Here is a 15613-nt window from a genome sequence, read left to right as displayed (position 1 = left end):
TTTTTAAAATAAAAGGATTAAAAGTCTTTTAATGGGAAAAACCAGCTGTTTTAAAACTATGTTCTCTGAGGATTCTGGACTCAGCAATTCCTCTAGCTGCATTTGAAAACTATGTAGATGGCCTGGTGTGGTGGCTCATACCTGTAATCCCAGCACTTTGGGAGGCCGAGGCGAGCAGATCACGAGGTCAGGAGATGGATACCATCCTGGCTAACACGGTGAAACCCCGTCTCTACTAAAAATACAAAAAATTAGCCAGGTGTGGTGGCAGGCGCCTGTAGTCCCAGCTACTCCGGAGGTGGAGGCGGGAGAATCTCTTGAACCCCAGGAGGCGGAGGTTGCAGTGAGCCGAGATGGCGCCACTGTTCTCCAGCCTAGGTGACAAAGCAACACTCCATTTCAAAAAAAAAAAAGCTACGTAGATAAGGCTATGGAAATAATTTTAAGTGGTTTAATAATCCCTATATGATCTCTTTGCAAATGCAACTTTTCTATTGAATAGCAAGCTGCTAGAAGAAAGGAACAATATTTGATGTATTTGTCAGAAGAAATATGTAAAGGGTGTGCTGATAATTAATGCTGTTCTACTATTTTTATTTTTTATTTTTTTTATTTATTTTTATTTTTTTTTATTTTTTTGAGACGGAGTCTTGCTCTGTCACCCAGGCTGGAGTGCAGTGGCCGGATCTCAGCTCACTGCAAGCTCCTCCTCTCGGGTTCACGCCATTCTCCTGCCTCAGCCTCCCAAGTAGCTGGGACTACAGGCACCCGCCACTTCGCCCGGCTAGTTTTTTGTATTTTTTAGTAGAGACGGGGTTTCACCGTATTAGCCAGGATGGTCTCGATCTCCTGACCTCATGATCCGCCCGTCTCGGCCTTCCAAAGTGCTGGGATTACAGGCTTGAGCCACCGCGCCCGGCCTGTTCTACTATTTTTAAAGCCTGTTTTCTATTCTCTTTACAGGCAGTGGTTGATGCTTGCAAACTAATGGGGGAAAGGAAATTTCACCGTATAATTGTGGAAGATGAGCGTATTTTCCCAAAGTCCAAAGTAACTGATATAATGGATGTTGTCACCATGCAAGATTATATACAAGTAAGGAATTTAGATTTAGATGTTGAAAAACAAACCAAGCAAGTCTTCCTAACTCTGTCCTCCAAGAAGAAAGAATCATACTTTTTTATTATGGTAAAATATAACACAATATAAAATTTACTATTTTATTATGTTTTATTTTATTTTTCAAATATATTCTATAGAATGAAACTTATTTTTGGATACCCAAGCACTAGAACTTTCTTTTTAATTTTTTTTTTTTTTTTTTTTTTTTTTTTTTCTGAGACGGAGTCTCGCTCTGTCGCCCAGGCTGGAGTGCAGTGGCCGGATCTCAGCTCACTGCAAGCTCCGCCTCCCGGGTTTACGCCATTCTCCTGCCTCAGCCTCCCGAGTAGCTGGGACTACAGGCGTCCGCCACCTCGCCCGGCTAGTTTTTTGTATTTTTAGTAGAGACGGGGTTTCACCGTGTTAGCCAGGATGGTCTCAATCTCCTGACCTTGTGATCCACCCGTCTCGGCCTCCCAAAGTGCTGGGATTACAGGCTTGAGCCACCGCGCCCGGCCTCTTTTTAAATTTTTTTAAATTCAACTTTTATTTTAAGTTCAGGGGTACATGTACAAGTTTGTTATTGTATATAGGTAAACTTGTGTCAAGGGAGTTTGTTGTTCAGATTATTTTGTCACCCAAGTATTAGGCCTAGTACCCATTAGTTATTTTTCCTGATCCTCTCCCTCCTCCCACCCTCCACCCTCTGGTAAGCCCCAGTGTGTGTTTTTCCCCTCTATGTGTCCTTGTGTTGTCATCATAAAATTGACCATTTTAAAATGTACAATTCAGGGGCATTAAGTACATTCACAGGGTTGTGCAAGCATCACCACCATCTAGTTCCAGAACCTTTTCATTATCCCAAAAGGAAACCCTGCATCCAGTAAGCAGTCACTCTCCATTCCTGCATCATTCCAGCCCCGTAAACCACCACTCTGCCTTCTGTCTCTATGGATTTGCCTAATCCGAATATTTCATATAAAGGAAATCATGTGATATATGGCTTTTTGTATGTAGGGAGGGTGATAGCTAAGGAATTTGGGGGTTCTTTTGGGGTGATGGAAATATTCTGAAATATTCATAGGACGTGGTAATAGTTGCACAACATTGTGAATATACCAAAAACCATTGAGTTGAGTTGCATACCTTTTTTTTTTTTTTTTTTTGAGACGGAGTTTCGCTCTTTTCGTCCAGGCTGGAGTGCAGTGGTGCAATCTCAGCTCACTGCAACCTCTGCCTCCCAGGTTCAAGCGATTCTCCTGCCTCAGCCTCCCAAGTAGCTGGGATTACAGGCGTGCACCACCATGCCCAGCTAATTTTTTTGTATTTTTAGTAGAAACGGGATTTCACCATATTGGCCAGGCTGGTCTTGAACTCCTGACCTCCGGTGATCCACCCGTCACAGCCTCCCAAAGTGCTGGGATTACAGGCGTGAGCCACTGCACCTAGCCGATATTGTGTTTTCACAAATGGAAGGTTTGTGGCAAACCTGCATCAAGCAAATCTATCGGTGCCTTTTTTCCAATAGCATGTGCTTGCTTTGTGTCTCTGTGTCACGTTTTGGTCACTCTTGCAATATTTCAAATGTTTTCATTATTATTATATCTGTTATGGTGATCTGTGATCAGTGATCTTTGATGTCACTATTGTAATTGTTTTGGGGTACCACAAACAACCCATATAAGATGGCAAACTTAACCAATAAATGTGTGTGTTCTGACTGCTGTACCAACCAGCCATTCCATTATCTCTCTCTCTCTCCCCTCTTGTCTCTCTATTTTCTGAGACACAACAATATTGAAATTAGGCCAATTAATAATCCTACAATGGCCTCTAAGTGTTCAAGTGAAAGAGTCACGCGCCTCTCACTTTAAATCAAAAGCTAGAAATGACGAAACTTAGTGAGGAAGGCATGTCAAAAGCTGAGATAGGCCAAAAGCTACACCTTTGCACCAAAGAGTTAAACGTGTTGTGAATGCAAAGGAAAAATTTATGAAGGAAATTGAAAGTGCTACTCCAGCAAATACATAAATGATAAGAAAGCAATACAGCCGTATTGCTGATATGGAGAAAGTGTTAGTGGTCTGGATAGAAGATTAAACCAGCCACAACATTCTCTTAAACCAAAGCCTAATCCAGAGCAAGGCCTTTGCTCTCTTCAGTTCTGTGAAGGATCAGAGAGGTGAGGAAGCTGCAGAAGAAACTTTGGAAGCTAGCAGAGGTTGGTTCATGAAGTTTAGGGAAAGAAGCCATCTTTATAACATAAAAGTGCATGGTGAAGCAGCAAGTGCGGATGGAGAAGCTGCAGCAAGTTATCCAGGAGATCTCGCTAAGATAATTGTTGAAGGTGGCTGCACTAAACAACAGATTTTCAATGTAGACAAAACAGCCTTATACTGTTGGAAGGTGCCCTCTTGGGCTTTCACAGCTAGAGAGGAGAAGCCAATGGCTTCAAAGGACAGGAGAAGCCTGGCTTCAAAGGACAGGCTGAGTCTCTTGTTAGGGGCTGATGCAGATGGTAACTTTAACTTATTAAAGTCAGTTCTCATTTACCATTCTGAAAATTTTAGGGCCCTTAAGAATTATGCTAAATCTGGCCGGGCACAGTGGCTCAGGCCTATAATCCCAGCACTTTGGGAGGCCAAGGCGGGCAGATGACTTGAGGTCAGGAGCTCGAGACCAGCCTGGCCAATATGGTGAAACCCGTCTCTATTAAAAATACAAAAATTAGCCGGGCATGGCGGCACATGCCTGTAGTCCCAGCTACTCAGGAGGCTGAGACAGGAGAATTGCTTGAGCCCGGGAGGTGGAGGTTGCAGTGAGCTAAGATTGCACCACTGCACTCCAGGCTGGGCAACAGAACAAGACTCTGTCTCAAAAAAAAAAAAAGAAAAGAAAAAGAAAAAAGTAAAGAAAAGAAATTATGCTAAATCTACTCTGTATAGAGTAATTATATAGCCTGTGCTCTATAAATGGAATAACAAAGCCTGGACGACAGCACATATATTTACAGCATGGTTTACTGAATATTTTAAGCCCCCTGTTGAAACCTACTGCTCAGATCAAAAAAAAAAAAAAAAAAAAAAGATTCCTTTCAAAGTATTACAGCTCATTGACAAGGCACCTGGTCACCCAGGAGCTCTGATGGAGCTGTACAAGAAGATGAATATCTTCATGCCTGCTATCACAACATCCATTCTACAGCCCATGGATCAAGGAGTACTCAATTTTCAAGTCTTACCATTTAAGAAATACATTGCCGGGCTGTACCAAGCCCGTAATCCCAGCACTTTGGGAGGCCGAGACGGGCGGATCAGTCAGAGATCGAGACCATCCTGGCTAACACGGTGAAACCCCGCCTCTACCAATAAATACAAAAACTACCGGGCTGCAGTGGCGGCTCTCGTAGTCCCAGCTACCTCGAGCTGAGGCCGAGAATGGCGGGAACTCCGGGAGGCTGAGCTGCGTGAGCTGAGATCCGGCCACTGCACTCCAGCGCCCATGACAGAGCTTGGTGACCGCCTCAAAAAAAAAAAAAAAAAAAAAAAAAGAAATACATTTCATAAGGCTATAGCTGCCATAGACAATGATTCCTCTGATGGATCTAGGTAAAGTAAATCTTAAAAATCCAGAAAAGATTCACCATTCTAGATGCTATTGAGAACATTCATGAGCTGGGCACGGTGGCTCATGGCTGTAATCCCAGTACTTTGGAAGGCTGAGATGGGAGGATCTCTTGAAGACAGTTTGAGACCGGCCTGGGCAATATAGGGAGACCCTGTCTCTACAAAAATTACCCCCCCAAAATTAGCCAGGTATGGTAGTATGCCCCTATGGTCCCAGCTACTCAGGAAGCTGATGTGGGAGGATTGCTTTAGCCATGATTGCACCACTGCACTCCAGCCTGGGCGACAGAGTGAGACCCTGTCTCAAAAAAAAAAAAAAAAAAAAAGCCACATCCACCCCAACCTTCCGTAACCAGTACCCTGATCAGTCAGCAGCCATCCACATCAAGGCAAGGCTCTCCACCAGCAAAAAGAATAGGACTCACTGAAGGCTCAGATGATCATTAGCATTTTTTAGCAATAAAGTATTTTTTTTTCTTGTTGTGGAGATGGGGCCTTGCTATGTTTGCCAGGCTGGTCTCAAACTTCTGGACACAAGTGATCCTGTCAGCTCTTACTCTGTAAGTTCTGGCATTACAGGCATCAGCCATTGTGCCCAGCCACAACAAAGTATTTTTGAATTAAAGTATGTACAGTTTTTTGAAATAATGCTGTTACACACTTAACAAACTACAGTATAATGTAGACATAACTTTTATACGCACTGGGAAACCAAAAAATTAGCATGACTCTATTTGCAATATTCACTTTATTACTGTGGTCTGCAACTGGACCCGCAATATCTCTGAGGTATGTCTGTATACAGTCTCAACTATTCACTCATTTGCTTCAGTGTGAAGCATGAAATTAATGCAATGCCTTAGAGACTCCCAATTATGTTTTTCTTTTAGAGTCTTAGCCTATGAGTTTAGGGAAGTGAACCAGGAAATAAATAGAGCCAGGGATGGCAACTATCTTTGCTAAGGACAAAGACCACATACTTTCAGATTGTGAACATGTCAAGGATTAGTGTCAGAGAGAGGAGTCCCCAGATAGACATATTGGAAGAGAGAGATAAGATCATTGTTGACGTTTGTTGAGTCCTTATACGGGTGTGGCACTGTCTTTATCTCTTTACATGCATATTATCTTCTTTCATCTTCAAGTTTGTAAATTATGTGACCTTTTTTTACAAAAGAGAAAAATGAAGTTTAACAAGCCTCAAAAAAACTTGCCTGAGGTCACAGACAGATCTGCTAAGTGACTGCGCAGATGATTGACAGAGCTATGATATTTACCCATTTTGCAACTTCACTGAGGAAAAAAAAAATACACAGTCTTACTTTGCATGTCATTGCAGGACCATAAAAATGACCAGCAAATTGCAACCATGCAAAACAAACTTAATATCTGGGGGGAAAATTGTGATTGTCCTGTGACTTTTCAAAATGTTTGTCTGTAGTCCCAGCTACTCGGGAGGCTGAGGCAAGAGGATCACTTAGGTCTGGGAGTTTGAGGGTAGCCTGGGCAACATAGTGAGACCCCATCTCTAAAAAAAAAAAATCTTCTTTATCAAAACATTAAAAACTCTTTTGCTGTCTCTTATAAATACGTAGGAAAATGGAAGGAAAAAACCCAACACATTTAGTATACTTTTAGTACACTATAATTTAAAACATTAGAAACACAGACAAAGTGTTTTGTTTCTTCATAAAATATCTTACCAACTGTGAATATACTGGAAACCATTGAATTGTACACTTTAAATGGTGGATTGTATGGTATGTGAACCTCAATAAAGCTGTGAAAAAAAAAAAACTTACCAAGAGTACTTTAAATAGTGCTTGCCTTCTTGTTCTTCTAGTACCACTTATAAGCATCTTTTCTATGTCTTGGTGTATTGTCATATTCCTTTTAAAATTTGGATCAGCTGCCAACATTTTATTCTTTGCACTTTAAATGTTGCAAAATATCTCAGAGTTCCTTCAGTATGAAGTTTTTTTTTGGCCAGCATCATTTCCACTGGGAAAGCTTAATCCTTTTATCACAGCCACTTTCCTCATTTATGTTGATAAGTTCATCCTCACCAAGTTCCTTTAGCTGTAGATCTGCAACGTCTTGAATGATGGCAGTGTCAGCATCCCCACAGTCACCTATTTCTTCTAGAACTCCATGTACGGTTGATTCCAATTTCACTTCAAGTGGTACCACTTTTTGTTTCTTTGATGGCCAATTCCCTCTTTTGATTTTCCATTTTTGTAAAATGTCACATGGGTTTATCACTGGGAGACAAAAAGGCAACACAACTGTATACTTTGCTGTTTGTGTGTGAAATGAATAACAGATTCACAGTGACCAGTCACTGATTGACTTTGGAAGCTATGACATGATTTGTCACTAATCATGATGAACATCTGTCATTTATATTGTGATCTTTGAGCTGAAGAGCTAGCAACAGGAGGCCGGGCATGGTGGCTCATGCCTGTAATCCCAGCACTTTGAGAGGCTGAGGTGGGTGGATCACCTGAGGTCAGGAGTTCGAGACCAGCCTGGCCAACATGGTGAAACCCTGTCTCTACTAAAAATACAAAAATTAGCCGGGCCTGGTGGCACACGCCTATAATCCCAGCTACTGGGGAGGCTGAGGCAGGGGAATCGCTTGAACCCAGGAGGCGGAGGTTGCGGTGAGCCGAGATTACGTCACTGCACTCCAGCCTGGGTGATAAAGCAAGACTCCATCTCAAAAAAATAAAGTTTGAAAAGGCCGGGTGCGGTGGCTCATGTCTGTAATCCTAGCACTTGGGGAGGCAGAGGCCGGAGGATCGCTTGAGCCCAGGAGTTTGAGACCTGCCTGGGCAACGTAGCGAGACCCCATTCTCCAGAAGAGGGAAAAAAAAGATGAAATGGTGCAAAAATAGGATTGCCTGTGTGTGTGTATGTGTGCGAGTGTGTATGTGTATATGTGAGTGTGAGGGTGTGTGTTGAGAGTGTATGCAAATGTGCATCTGTGTGTGTGTGCTTGAAAGCATGAATGTGACTGTGTAATATACCCTAAAGGCCTTGTTGTTATTCTGTTTCCTAGCACTGTAACTTCTCCTGCCCTATCCCTGGCTCTTAAATGCACAATTATAATGTTAAATTGATGATATATATTTGGTATTTTTAATTCCTAATTTGATATCATTTTAAATTGGAAAAAAAGAAAAGTGGGATTTCTACAAATACTCTAAATGAAAATAGTGAAATTCTCCACTTCATACTAGAGATGTACTCATATTTCTAAAAAGGTTTGTGCAAAAGTCCTCTCAACAACCTGGGCAACATAGTGAGACCCTATCTCTACAAAAATTAAAAAATTGGCCAGGCATGGTGGCTCACACCTGTAATCTCAGCACTTTGGGAGGCTGAGGTGAGTGGATCACCTGAGGTCAGGAGTTCGAGACCAGCCTGGCCAACGTGGCGAAACCCCGTCTCTACTAAAAATACAAAAAAATAGCTGGGTGTGGTGGCATGCACCTGTAATCCCAGCTACTCGGGAAGCTGAGGCAGGAGAATCACTTGAACCTGGGAGGCAGAGGTTGCTGTGAGCCGAGATCGAGTCACTGCTCTCTAGCCTGGGCAACAGGAGCGAAACTCCGTCTCAGTAAAAAAAAAAAAAGCCAGACATGGTGGCATGTACCTGTAGTCCCAGCTACTCAGGAGGATCACTGGAACCCGGGAGGTTGAGGCTGCTAGCCATGATCATGTCACTGCACTCCAGCCTGGATGACAGAATGAGACCCTGTCTCAAAAAAAAAAAAGTCCTCTCAACCCAAGCATGTCATGAACAAGCTCTACCAGGTATGCAGAACACATAGCTATTATCATTAATTTTTAGGCTCATCTGAGTTTAACTTATCTGAGTTATATTTGCCATAAAAATTTTGATGCATTAAATAAATATTTAGTGAGTATGATACTATGTGCATGATAATGTGTAGCATAGCTCCTGCCTTCCAATAAGGGAGCTAAGTCATACACAGATGACTAAAACATTGAGTAGTCAGTAATAAGAGTCATAGAAGAGAGATCCCAATAAAGTGCAGAGATGGGATCAAAGAACACCTTTTGGATGAAGCGACATTTGAATAGAACCATGAGAAATGTGTCTAAAAACATTTAGAGCGCCCACAACCAATCAATTTTTTTTTTTTTTTTTTGAGACAGGGTCTTACTCTGTCACCCCAGCTGGAGTGCAGTGGTGCAGTCTCGGCTCACTGCAACCTCTGCCTCCTGGGCTCAGGTGATCCTCCTGCCTCAGCCTCCCAAGTAGCTGGGACTACAGATATGCGCCACCAGGCCTGGCTAATTTTTGGATTTTTTTTATTATTATACTTTAAGTTCTAGGGTACATGTGCACAACATGCAGGTTTGTTACGTATGTATACATGTGCCATGTTGGTGTGCTGCACTCATTGACTCGTCATTTACATTAGGTATATCTCTTGATGCTATCGGGTTTCACCATGTTGGCCAGGCTGGTCTCGAACTCCCGACCTCAAGTGACCCAACGGCCTCAGCCTGCCAAAGTCCTGGGCTTACAGGTGTGAGCCACAGCACCTGGCCAACTATTCATTCTTGTATCTCTTTTTCTTTTTCTTTCTTTTTTTTTTTAATTGAGATGGAGTCACTCTGTCACCCAGGCTGGAGTGCAGTGGCACGATCTTGGCTCACCACAACCTCCGCCTCCCGGGTTCAAGCAATTCTGCTGCCTCAGCCTCCCAAGTAGCTGGAACTAGAGGCGCATGCCACCATGCCTGGCTAACTTTCGTATTTTTAGTAGAGATGGGTTTTCACCATGTTGGCCAGGCTGGTCTGGAACTCCTGACTTCAGGTGATCCACCCACCTCAGCCTCCCAAAGTTGTGGGATTACAGGTGTGAGCCACCACACCTGGCCAACTAATCGTTCTTAATTGTTTTTTCCTCACAGTATCGCAGTTTTTTCGATGAGGCCCCTGCATTTTCTGGCGGCAGAAATAACAGCTGGCGCAAATTAAATCTTGAAAGTATTCCCAGGACAATGCTAATGTATGACATAGTTCATTATTCAGAGTCTGGAGTAATCTCAAACCGTCTACGAAATGAAATGAAGTTTCTATTACAGAGACCAGTAACGCGAGAGATCCATAAGCACCAGCTACGGATTGTTTCTGAAAACAGGTAAAACAGATTCTTCACTGGGGTTACAATGCTAGGGGTATATCTGAAAATGTTCACATTCTGCCAGATAGCTCACTAAAGATAATAGGATATATGGGAAAAATAGAGTTGGGGCAGATTGCTCAAAACATATGCAACTTTGTAAACACAGCACCAACAAAAAGGAAAATTTGTACTTGGGGAGATGACTTGTACCACCAGACAGGCAACTCAGTGTAGCTGGAGGCTGCCACAGAAAATATAAAAAATGAACAACCATCGAGTGGAGATGCTGGCAACTCTTTCATTAGAGCAGTTAGTGGGCATGGAGACAGTGCACATGGAAGTGGGACCCTGGGCCAGCGTGGTTGCCTTTTTTTTTTTTTTTTTTTTTTTTGAGATGGAGTCTCACTCTGTTCCCCAGGCTAGAGTGCAATGGTGCAATCTCGGCTCACTGCAACCTCCGACTCCCGGGTTCAAGCGATTCTCCTGCCTCAGCCTCCCGAGTAGCTGGTATTACAGGGGCCCGCCAGCATGCCCGGCTAATTTTTGTATTTTTAGTAGAGACTGATTTTCACCATATTGGCCAGGCTGGTCTCGAACTCCTGATCTTGTGATCCGCCCACCTCAGCCTCCCACAGTGCTGGGATTACAAGTGTGAGCCACAGTGCCCGGCTGCATGGTTGCCTTTTAAGTGGACATGAGAGGCAGTGCGATCTGCCAAGAACCAGGAGCCATCCAAGGCCGGAGTGGGGGTAGGGGAGGAGTAGGGTGAAGGGCAGTGAGGGTGAGTTGGGGGTGGGGTGTGCCTCTCTGGGAAGGCAGCACTTGATGCGGGTGCTCATTTTTGTTTTCATGAATACAGCCAAAAGGGCTACCTTTGCCCATGCAGCACAGAACTAAGGGCTTTTTCCTTTTTTTGCTGAAGGTTATAATTCTATTCTTGCTACTCTGGCTCCCCTTGCCTAAGATAAATTGCATATAAATTAGAGTGACGTCATTCCCCTTTTTACCAATAGCATGTGAGCCAGTTCACATTGTAGAAATGGATGTTGTAGCAAAATAGATGTATTATGATCTGAAACAACATGGACAGAATATAACCGCTCCCATTATATTCCTTTTCTCTTTCCATTACTAAGCCTCACTTAGCCCATCTTATTTACAAATTAGCTGCTTTCTTAAAAGAAGAAAGAGATAATAATATGTAAGAGGACCTACTGGTAATCTATTTTCACACTCTTATAATTAAAATGAAAAATACTCCCTTTGTGCCTGAAGAAGACACTGATGACCCACTGTCAAGAAAACACGCTGGGTTTTTTTTTCAGGAGTAGAGATGAGTGATTCTGACCCAATAACATAATTTAACCCATATATTTTATGATCAAGGCTATACATTTGCCAGACAGATGGCCTGGTTTAGGGCACAGTCTGTCATGAAATAGATTTTCTCTAACTCATCCATATGAGCACTGAGTATAGAATTTAACCCTATTACCACCAAGGTCAAATAAATGATGTAATTTTCTCTGCCACCATATATAACTCCAATCTCCCTGCTATTTGGATTTATCCTACTGAGTATCCAAGAATAAGTCATTTCAGAGCCAAATAAGTAGCCGAATTATTAATCAATTGAATAGAAAAAATACTTTCATAAAGCCATCTTTGAATGCAGTTGTAGTTTAGCATCTCCCAGAAGCAAACCCTGAGACAGAGATTTGGGAGGTGATCTCAGGAACAACTGAAGGGAGAGGGTAGAAAAGTGGAAGGCAGCCAAAACAGTGTGTGTTAGCAAGCAAGTTACCCCTGTGGGTAACTGGAGCTTAATCCCCCCTGGGAATGTGAGATTCAATGTAGAACATACAACTTAGAATTATCCCACAAGGGACAAGGGAATTACAGTATTGATACATCAACACCCATCAGTCATTGGTTAAGGGTTGCTTAGGAAGGGACATATTAATTCTCAGGCACTTTTGACCTTCCCTGCACATGGGCTTTTTTCTTTTCTTTCTTTTTTTTTTAGACCGAGTTTCGCTCTTGTTGCCCAGGCTGGAGTGCAGTGGCGCGATCTTGGCTCACTGCAACCTGCGCCTCCTGGGTTCAAGCGATTCTCCTGCCTCAGCCTTCCTGAGTAGCTGGGATTACAGGCATGCGCCACCACGCCTGGCTAATTTTGTATTTTTAATAGAGACAGGGTTTCTCCATGCTGATCAGGTTGGTCTCTAACTCCTGAACTCAGATGATCCGCCCGCCTCGGCCTCCCAAAGTCCTGGGATTACAGGCGTGAGCCACCGCGCCGGCGGGCTTTTCTTTTCAAAGAAAGTTTTCAGACTGAGTGATGCAGATGCTGGCAGTTGAAAGTTGAGTCTATGTGCCTTATAATAGTAAGGACAGGGGGCATAGCATCTGATCCCAGCACTGACAAAAACAGCTTGTCTGTCCAACCATTATGAAATGTAATACTTTTTTTTTTTTTTTTTTTTTTTTTTTGAGACGGAGTCTCGCTCTGTCGCCCAGGCTGGAGTGCAGTGGCGTGATCTCTGCTCACCGCAAGCTCTGCCTCCCGGGTTCACGCCATTCTCCTGCCTCAGCCTCCCAAGTAGCTGGGACTACAGGCGCCCGCCTCCACACCTGGCTAATTTTTTGTATTTTCGGTAGAGACGGGGTTTCACCGTGTTAGCCAGGATGGTCTCGCTCTCCTGACCTCGTGATCCACCCGCCTCGGCCTCCCAAGTAGCTGGGATTAAAGGCACCCGCCACCACACCCAGCTAATTTTTGTATTTTTTTTTTTTTAGTAGAGACAGGGTTTCACCATGTTGGCCAGGCTGGTCTCGAACTCCTGACGTCAGGTGATCTGCTTGCCTCAGCCTCCCAAAGTGCTGGGATTACAGGCATGAGCCACCACGCCTGGCCGAAATGTAATACTTTTTTGTGTTAGTATATGGTGTAAAAAAATAAGATTCAAATGGCTACTACACAGTATTTTCTAGGAAAGCTAATTTTAAATTGATAACAGGTTTTATAATTTTTATAATCATTGCTGTCAATATCATCATCTGTACACCTTCATAAGTGCCAGATAAAGAACTATGCTATGTAAACTCAAGCAGAAATGATAACTTTAACCTAAAAGCTTACATGAAATGCTGCTCCAATGTTGCTGAGGTTTATGATATATTTGCTAGAGAAAGCTTTAATAAAATTTGGAACTTGCTTTGCATTTAAATTTTATTCTGTGTGATTTTTCTGTTTTTAATACAAACATTTTCTAGGGGTCCATCCTTAACTGTCCAACCTCTGTATCGGCCCTACAAACAGCAAAATCAAGTTAAATTTCTAGGTCGCCGGTCCAAGCAAGCTCAAATGAAAGTTGAAAAAATGAGAAAGGTGTATTTGGCAAAAGAAAAAAATACTTCTGAGGTGACTGTAAGTTTAACTTGTACTGAATTCATTGTTTTGGACAATATTCAAACTGTCTGTAAAGTAGCTGTACTTACGTAAATGAAATTTTCCTAATCTAAAGTTCAAGGCTGAAACACATTTGACACATTTATCATGGGTAGTATAAAGCGAATTTCATCTTGGTAATATTTTTTAAAAATTCTTAATATTGGTAGCAATTCTGATAAAAACCAGCTGTTTTGACTCCATATCAGCATGAGTTGGCAAAAAAAATTATTTTCTCTGTATGTTCACACTGTTGATTCAGCACATCTCTGATGGTGGTTTTCTCAAAATGGAAGTCATTTCTATCTAAATTTATTAAGAACTATGCTATATAAAATCTGCCTCAGTATACCTTTACCTCATAGGAATTTACAACAGACATGTATTCATGTATTACTTTGTAATTTTAAAAATCGCTGTAAATATTTTGAGATGAGGATAAATATAGTCAAATGTTAAAATATAAAGTAGTAAAAACCAAATATATAACACTTCCTACTTTTATTGATAATTCTGCCTAGGAACCAAAAACGGACCCATCAGGTACAAAGGATAACTGTCATCTCCACTCCATCTTTTGACATTGTGAAAACTAAGGAATTTATGTCAGAGCATCAGCTGGAAAAAGAAAAAAGAGGACTCATTTTCCTGGTATCAAAACTTGGCAGTTGGTGATTCTCCATCATGATAATGCACAGTTAATTGACAGAAAACCAAAGTTGTTTAACAATCTGCTTGTCTGTCTGTAAATGATGAGTATGAGTAATAAAGGAAAATAACATAGAATAAGTCCTGAGTATGCTCTCTTAACTAAATGTGTGACATATTTTAAGCCTTTTTGAATTGCCATAGGAACAAATTCTTTTTGGTTTTTTTTGGTTTTTTTTTTTTGTTTTTTTTTTTTTTTGAGACAGAGTCTCTCTCTGTCGCCCAGGCTGGAGTGCAGTGGCGCAATCTCGGCTCACTGCAAGCTCTGCCTCCCGGGTTCACGCCATTCTCCTGCCTCAGCCTCCCGAGTAGCTGGGACTACAGGCGTCCGCCGCCTCGCCCGGCTAGTTTTTTTTGTATTTTTTAGTGCAGACGGGGTTTCACCGGGTTAGCCAGGGTGGTCTCCATCTCCTGACCTCGTGATCCACCCGTCTCGGCCTCCCAAAGTGCTGGGATTACAAGCTTGAGCCACCGCGCCCGGCCAGGAACAAATTCTTTTACTGACAGAATTTTAATCTAAACAAATTATTTCTATTAGACGCCCTTGAACTAGCAGTATACAGTTTTGTTAAAGAGATCAGTCCGTGGGACTTTTATTCGATTTTGATTTTCCTTCATTTAAACAAATATCTGAACAGGCCATGCTTAGCATAAATATTAGAATTCATAGAATGAAAGGCTCCTTTTGAGTCAGCTTCTAGTATATTTTTTTAAGTTGAAATTCATTTTTACAGAACAGCTTGTGAATGACCTATTCTGAATTATAATAAAAGTAATAATGGATTTATTGCTACGGGAGGCGTGACATGGCATAACTAATCATTATTGAGCATTGAAGCACCTGAGACAGAATGCTGCATCTGCTTTAATCTACTTTGGATGTTTTTCAAGTATCAAGTCTGTTTGGAGTAATATTTATCAATTTCATTTTTAATTGATAAATTGTCATTCCTAATATAGTATAAATTATTGATTTCTTTTGTGATCCAGGCTGTTGGATTATATCAAACTTTACACAGAGGCTATGATAATTAAAGTGCAATAATTTATTGAACTTCAAAGATTCAATTTTTAATTTTACTTAACATCTAAAACGTGTAGGTTGATTGCTGATCTAATTCAGGCACGGCAGCCTATAAAAAGGATCTCATTCTCTGCTAAAATATTCTCTTACATGACAAAGAATATTGGAGTAAATGTGTATGATTCTCACTGGAATATATTTAACATAAATGTTCTCTCTTTGATATTAATGCATTGTCATTTGATGTTCACAAATGAAGTGATAATCCCCTTGTTTTCAGAGCTTGTACTGGACACTGGTTGAATAGAAAAACAGCTATTTGTCCTCATGAGTCACACATGTTTTCATTCATTAATTTGGGATGTAGTCTCTCATCTGATCAAATGCATATCAGACTCCATCTATAGTGTGTGTAATAACAAACGAAGATTTTAGGTAGCAAGATGGAGGGAAAAGACAAAGGAAGGACATACTCTTTATGTTTCAGGATTCCCATTTCTCATATTTCATTAGCTATAACTTTGTCTCATCACAACATC

At 41.7% G+C, this 15613-nt stretch overlaps 1 protein-coding gene across 2 annotated transcripts in view; it reads left to right on the top strand.

Moving 5' to 3' along the window:
* CXHXorf58 (chromosome X CXorf58 homolog) overlaps positions 1-14131 on the top strand; it is a 32901-nt gene extending 18770 nt beyond the window's left edge. For both annotated transcript variants that reach the window (XM_003917506.5, XM_021932941.2), the window contains 4 exons: positions 964-1095; positions 9677-9906; positions 13168-13321; positions 13864-14131. In XM_003917506.5, the coding sequence (XP_003917555.1) occupies positions 964-1095; positions 9677-9906; positions 13168-13321; positions 13864-13923 (576 nt within the window). In that variant the 3' untranslated portion in view covers positions 13924-14131. The remainder of the gene's footprint in view (positions 1-963; positions 1096-9676; positions 9907-13167; positions 13322-13863) is intronic.
* Positions 14132-15613: the final 1482 nt, after the last annotated feature.

Source organism: Papio anubis, chromosome X (genome assembly GCF_008728515.1).
Source record: "Papio anubis isolate 15944 chromosome X, Panubis1.0, whole genome shotgun sequence".
NCBI classification, from domain to species: domain Eukaryota; kingdom Metazoa; phylum Chordata; class Mammalia; order Primates; family Cercopithecidae; genus Papio; species Papio anubis.
Note: the sequence above shows the minus strand (reverse complement) of the source record. Positions and strands in the feature narration are given on the sequence as shown.